General features: G+C 41.5%; 1 protein-coding gene across 1 annotated transcript in view; it reads left to right on the forward strand.

Moving 5' to 3' along the window:
- Positions 1 to 7,500, forward strand: part of gucy1a2 (guanylate cyclase 1, soluble, alpha 2) — a 27,082-nt gene that overhangs the window by 8,316 nt on the left and 11,266 nt on the right. Inside the window, exon 5 of the mRNA XM_053646908.1 lies at positions 1 to 23. This exon is cut by the window's left edge and continues 789 nt beyond it. Coding sequence (XP_053502883.1) covers positions 1 to 23 — 23 coding nt within the window. The remainder of the gene's footprint in view (positions 24 to 7,500) is intronic.

Genomic DNA, 7,500 nt, shown 5'->3' on the forward strand with positions numbered 1-7,500 from the left:
CCGCTCTGGAAAGCAGGGAGAAGGTACGTGTGTTTTTGGTGTGTGCGTGTGTGTGCGTGTGTGCGTGCGTGTGTGTGTGTGTGTTATTAACTAGCATCCTTTAAGGCAGGCTAAACCTATATAAAGTAAATACGTTGGAACGTAAGGTCGGGGTTTTGAATTAGAGACGTAGTTCATGACGACAATCACGACGACTGCAGAAAGTTCATCAGTGTGTTGACCATCACTTAACAAGTTTAACGTGTTATGCGTATAACACCGTGGATATACACGCAGCCATTTTGTACACCATGTACATGTGCGTGTGTTTAAACCAAGCATAATCCACTACCAAATAACTGTTTGTATTTCCCTTAGATATTAAAATACTAATCCCTGTTATTCATCTGATCTACCCGAATTAATACAGATCAAGTTGCATCTGTTTAAGAAATCCTGATCTGAATCTTTTACTCACGCACCTTTTGTTTATATTTATACTGAATGAATGTTTTGATCTTGTTTAGCTGACCAAATGACCTTCACTGGCCCAAACTACGGCACACTCACCCCCTGGGTTAAAATATGAGTTGGAGTGTATTTAGCAAAGTGGTATTTATCGGTATTTATAACGAAGTGATGATGAGGTGCTATTAATCGTGTCAATAAAAAAACAAAACAAAAAAACAAACGCGTAGTAAGAAATGGGACAGGTTATCTCAGCGAGAAACCGAGGGGCTTGTACGCAGCGACATCGCAGACTTCACCGTGCTTCGCTTACTCGAGTGCACACTGGGAAAAGTGTCTTACGGCCGACCGCGTATGAAACGATACATACGGTAGTGTAAAAGAGTCCCCGTGTAGTCTGGTTAGTCTGGGATAAATAAAATCACCTTTGATCCTGATGAGAACCGGCGGTCGGGTTATATGCCACTGACGGACGGAACGGATCCACGGGATTAGTTCGCGAACGTGGACAGATTATTATGGGATGCTTAGAGTGAGATAAAGCTTATGTCCGGATATACTTCAATTCATGAAGTGGGCTATAACTATAACGCAAAACACACACACACACACACACACACACACAGAGAGAGAGGATTTAACTGTTGGACCACCTGCCATTTTGTCAAATAAAGACAAGAGAAAACACAAATTATGGAGTTTGTAGTACAAACATTAGCAGAGCTGCAGACAGATACTGGGTTTGTTCAGACTGTGTGTGTGTGTGTGTGTGTGTGTGTATGCATGGAGTCTTATCTCTCTACAGAATTTACACAGGATTACACACACACACACACACACACGCGCGCGCGCGCGCGACATGACCAGTGAAAATGCAGCTGCACATTCTCGACAGAACAGTCTGACATCTTCCGTGAGCGTGTCTAGAACACCGCCAGGATTTACCATCAGTTTACTGAGGACCGGTCTGCATTTACAGTCAGTTTAGTAGGACCTTACGGGAATTTATCATCTATTTATGTAAAAAAAAAAAAAAAAAAGTTAAAAAAGTAATAAAGACCTGCTTTTATTGTAAGTTGATCGGAACTCAATCTGGACGTGCCACCGATGTATATTAAACACTTGTGCCATTTTACAACACGTTTCTCTAGAATTGGACAGCGGCCAAACAAACCCGGCTTGGCCTCGCGGTCCTTTTTATGTAAAACAGGCCCTCGTTTATTCTCGGTCTATCCAGCGTATCGTTAACCACAGAGGATTGATCGTTCTGGTCAGTTTATCTAGACGCCATCGTGTACGTTGATGTCGAACAGGCTGGCTTTTCGAGTATCTTTATCTAGAAGAAATCCAGCGTGAAGAATTTGCAGCATAATAAACCAAAAAAATCAATAAAATCCCCGTATTGCTGTTCTGACAGATCAGAAACACTCTTCAGGAGGCCTCCTAGTGGTTCGGATCTCATAGCGTAGCCTCTGTATTTAGCGCTCACGTTCAAGTCTAAAAAATAGCTATGGCTATGTTTCCATCCAACAACAAAAAAATCGGAATGACACATAAAACATTTGCGAGTAAAGCGCCGTTTCCATCCCACGTGTTCAAGAGAACAGAATCGGCGGAACTGGCGCAAAAATAACCGATAGAAACGGAAGTCGTTGACAAAAAAAACGACATTCGAGATTCTGCGTCGTGATTGGTCGGTCGGGTTTTACATTGCTGAGCCAATACAGCAAAAGTCACACGACTTTCTTTGATGCGAATCGAGGAATCGATTCGAGGAATCGAGGAATCGATTCGCAGTTTATGCGCATTCCGCAGATGTTCTTCGCGTCTGGTGTTTCCATGCAGCGTTTTAAAAAAAAACAAACACGTTTGCATAAAAACACGTGGACGGAAGCGTCGACGTGATTGATACATCCACACCTGCCTGCTGAAGAGCGTTTCCGATCCGTCGGACAGATGGATGGGGTGGATTTTTCTTCGTTATGCTCTGGGAATTCTTTCGTCGCTGTCAAACGCTGTCATTTTCACACGTTAAAACTAAAAATGTTGTTTTTTTTGTTTTTTTTTAAACGACACGTGATTACAGTTTGCGAATGCACGTTTTTAGCCACGAGTTCCACGTCTGAATTGTTCGAGTAGAAATTTCAATCTGAGGAATTTCAACCAGAGGTGAATAAAAAAAATAATAGATACATTAATACGCCTATGTCCTAAATAAATATTATGGAGGACACGGTACAGTCCGTTTATGTAGAACACACGTCGTGTTGTGTGTCCACAAAACAGATTATCTCGACCACAGAGTGTGTATCTAGCGTTTACAGGAGGTCAGTTCAGCTAGTTTACCAAAGCTAGTTTGTTTGGAATTTTCCATTTAAGTTATGTTTATACATTCCCCTCTCTCCTGTAAACAGATTGTTTACCTCGTATATCTAGAACAGAGGTACCTTTAATCTTATTTGTATCTAGAACCGACCATCGGTTTATCTGAGCATTTACTGCGTTTATTCACCGTGACCGTGATGGTTTGTGTAGAGCACAGCCTGCATGTAGACGCAGATACAGTCTAGAACTGTTCTAAAATGCGTTTTGAGGAAAGCTGTTTTGATGAAGCGTTTCTGAGCTGCATTAGTCAGTCAGTCCATCATACACTTGGAGCAGAACTGTAGAGGAAGCTTTGTTGCCATGGAGACATGCCTGGTATCATAGCAATTAAACTTTAATACTGCATGGCAGCCATTTGTGGTCTACCAGCTCAGATTGCCATTCTTCCATGGGATGCGTGCGTGCGTGTGTGTGTGTGTGTGTGTGTGTGTGTGTGTGTATGTTTTGCAAATCCTAATTCACGTAGGTCAGATACACTCTGCCAATTGAACTTCATTCTCTTCCAGTATGTGTCTGTATAAGTGTGAGTGTTGGTATGTAGTGTGTATCTGCAAGCTGTGTGTGTGTGTGTGTGTGTGTGTGTGTGTGTGTGTGTGTGTGTATGTGCCTCTGTGAAATGTCTGTAAAAACTTTGATTTATATAGAACAGCCTGCATTTACAGTTTTTTGATATCTGGAACACAGCCTGCACATACAGTCTGTTTATCTAGAACATGATCTGGGTTTGCATTCAGTTTATCTCGAACCCAACCTGCATTTACAGGGATATTATCTAGAACCCAACCTGCATCTACAGCGATATTATCTAGAACCCAACCTGCATCTACAGCGATATTATCTAGAACCCAACCTGCATCTACAGCGATATTATCTAGAATCCAACCTGCATCTACAGCGATATTATCTAGAACCCAACCTGCATGTACAGCGATATTATCTAGAAAACAACCTGCATCTACAGCGATATTATCTAGAACCCAACCTGCATCTACAGCGATATTATCTAGAACCCAACCTGCATTTACAGCGATATTATCTAGAATCCAACCTGCATCTACAGCGATATTATCTAGAACCCAACCTGCATGTACAGCGATATTATCTAGAAAACAACCTGCATCTACAGCGATATTATCTAGAACCCAACCTGCATCTACAGCGATATTATCTAGAACCCAACCTGCATATACAGCGATATTATCTAGAACCCAACCTGCATCTACAGCGATATTATCTAGAACCCAGCCTGCATCTACAGCGATATTATCTAGAACCCAACCTGCATCTACAGCGATATTATCTAGAACCCAACCTGCATTTACAGCGATATTATCTAGAACCCAACCTGCATCTACAGCGATATTATCTAGAACCCAACCTGCATTTACAGCGATATTATCTAGAACCCAACCTGCATTTACAGCGATATTATCTAGAACCCAACCTGCATCTACAGCGATATTATCTAGAACCCAACCTGCATCTACAGCGATATTATCTAGAACCCAACCTGCATCTACAGCGATATTATCTAGAATCCAACCTGCATCTACAGCGATATTATCTAGAACCCAACCTGCATGTACAGCGATATTATCTAGAAAACAACCTGCATCTACAGCGATATTATCTAGAACCCAACCTGCATCTACAGCGATATTATCTAGAACCCAACCTGCATTTACAGCGATATTATCTAGAATCCAACCTGCATCTACAGCGATATTATCTAGAACCCAACCTGCATGTACAGCGATATTATCTAGAAAACAACCTGCATCTACAGCGATATTATCTAGAACCCAACCTGCATCTACAGCGATATTATCTAGAACCCAACCTGCATATACAGCGATATTATCTAGAACCCAACCTGCATCTACAGCGATATTATCTAGAACCCAGCCTGCATCTACAGCGATATTATCTAGAACCCAACCTGCATCTACAGCGATATTATCTAGAACCCAACCTGCATTTACAGCGATATTATCTAGAACCCAACCTGCATCTACAGCGATATTATCTAGAACCCAACCTGCATTTACAGCGATATTATCTAGAACACAACCTGCATCTACAGCGATATTATCTAGAACCCAACCTGCATCTACAGCGATATTATCTAGAATCCAACCTGCATCTACAGCGATATTATCTAGAACCCAACCTGCATGTACAGCGATATTATCTAGAAAACAACCTGCATCTACAGCGATATTATCTAGAACCCAACCTGCATCTACAGCGATATTATCTAGAACCCAACCTGCATTTACAGCGATATTATCTAGAGCCCAACCTGCATTTACAGCGATATTATCTAGAACCCAGCCTGCAATTACAGCGATATTATCTAGAATCCAACCTGCATTTACAGGGATATTATCTAGAACCCAACCTGCATTTACAGGGATATTATCTAGAACCCAGCCTGCATTTACAGCGATATTATCTAGAACCAAACCTGCATTTACAGCGATATTATCTAGAACCCAACCTGCATATACAGCGATATTATCTAGAACCCAGCCTGCATCTACAGCGATATTATCTAGAACCCAACCTGCATCTACAGCGATATTATCTAGAACCCAACCTGCATCTACAGCGATATTATCTAGAACACAACCTGCATCTACAGCGATATTATCTAGAACCCAACCTGCATCTACAGCGATATTATCTAGAACCCAACCTGCATATACAGCGATATTATCTAGAACCCAACCTGCATCTACAGCGATATTATCTAGAACCCAACCTGCATCTACAGCGATATTATCTAGAACCCAACCTGCATCTACAGCGATATTATCTAGAACCCAGCCTGCATCTACAGCGATATTATCTAGAACCCAACCTGCATCTACAGCGATATTATCTAGAACACAACCTGCATCTACAGCGATATTATCTAGAACACAACCTGCATCTACAGCGATATTATCTAGAACCCAACCTGCATATACAGCGATATTATCTAGAACCCAACCTGCATCTACAGCGATATTATCTAGAACCCAGACTGCAATTACAGCGATATTATCTAGAATCCAACCTGCATTTACAGCGATATTATCTAGAACCCAACCTGCATCTACAGCGATATTATCTAGAACCCAACCTGCATCTACAGCGATATTATCTAGAACACAACCTGCATCTACAGCGATATTATCTAGAACCCAACCTGCATCTACAGCGATATTATCTAGAACCCAACCTGCATTTACAGCGATATTATCTAGAACCCAACCTGCATCTACAGCGATATTATCTAGAACCCAGCTTGCATTTACAGCGATATTATCTAGAATCCAACCTGCATCTACAGGGATATTATCTAGAACCCAACCTGCATTTACAGGGATATTATCTAGAATCCAACCTGCATTTACAGGGATATTATCTAGAACCCAAGCTGCATTTACAGGGATATTATCTAGAACCCAACCTGCATTTACAGGGATATTATCTAGAACACAACCTGCATCTACAGCGATATTATCTAGAACCCAGCCTGCATCTACAGCGATATTATCTAGAATCCAACCTGCATCTACAGGGATATTATCTAGAACCCAACCTGCATCTACAGTGATATTATCTAGAACCCAACCTGCATCTACAGTGATATTATCTAGAATCCAACCTGCATTTACAGGGATATTATCTAGAACCCAACCTGCATTTACAGCGATATTATCTAGAACCCAACCTGCATTTACAGGGATATTATCTAGAACACAAACTGCATTTACAGCGATATTATCTATGGTCAGTTTATCTAGAACATGGTCTGGGATTATGGTCAGTTTTTTCATGACCCCAGCCTTTGTCAGACTTCCTGGATTTACATATACAGAATATTATGTAGACTACAGCCTGTGTTTTTCTGGATAGACGGGTGTATAGACAGATAGATGGATAAATGAAGGCTTGACAGAGGGATGAATGGACTTTATTGATCGCTGGGGGAAAACCTGGGACATTTGTGGTAACGCTGTATGATTTGTGAACACACCATCTGTGATCACTTTGCTGTCTAGGATTCTAGAGAGGCTTACATAAGACTATGACTCTCTCTCTCTCTCTCTCCGTCTCTCTCTGTCTATCTGTCTCTCTCTCTCTTTCTCTCGCTGTGCCGTAACCTTGGGGATTATGACTCAGGGTTCTTTGACGTGTGACGCTCAGGTAAAGTCTGACTTGTCGGAAAAAAGGCGACAGCAGCAAGAAAATCAACACTCTGTTTTTCTGAGCTACAGGGCTAATGGGTGTGTGTGTGTGTGTGTGTGTGTGTGTGTGTGTGTGTGTTACAGTATCCATTTGCCGTGCTGGTGGAAGAGCTGTAAGGCACAGTGGAAAATATAAGAGATATACAAACACACATGCATAGTCTAGATGAGACATTTCTTATCCTTTCTGAGAAATGTGTGTGTGTGTGTGTGTGTGTGTAATATGTTGGGGGTGTCAGGAGGAGACCACTTTTCTCCCGTACGTTGTCGTGATTGGACAGTCAGTCGTTCTTTGGTGGGCAGCAGAGCATTTTTTTACTGCGCGTTAAGACCGGACAATTTATTGATTAGACCGGATTATAAAAATTCAGTAGCAGTTCATCCTAATTGGACATGAATATTTTGCTGAATGGACAGAAAACCATCTTAA

This window comes from Ictalurus furcatus, chromosome 17, assembly GCF_023375685.1.
Source record: "Ictalurus furcatus strain D&B chromosome 17, Billie_1.0, whole genome shotgun sequence".
Lineage (NCBI taxonomy): Eukaryota > Metazoa > Chordata > Actinopteri > Siluriformes > Ictaluridae > Ictalurus > Ictalurus furcatus.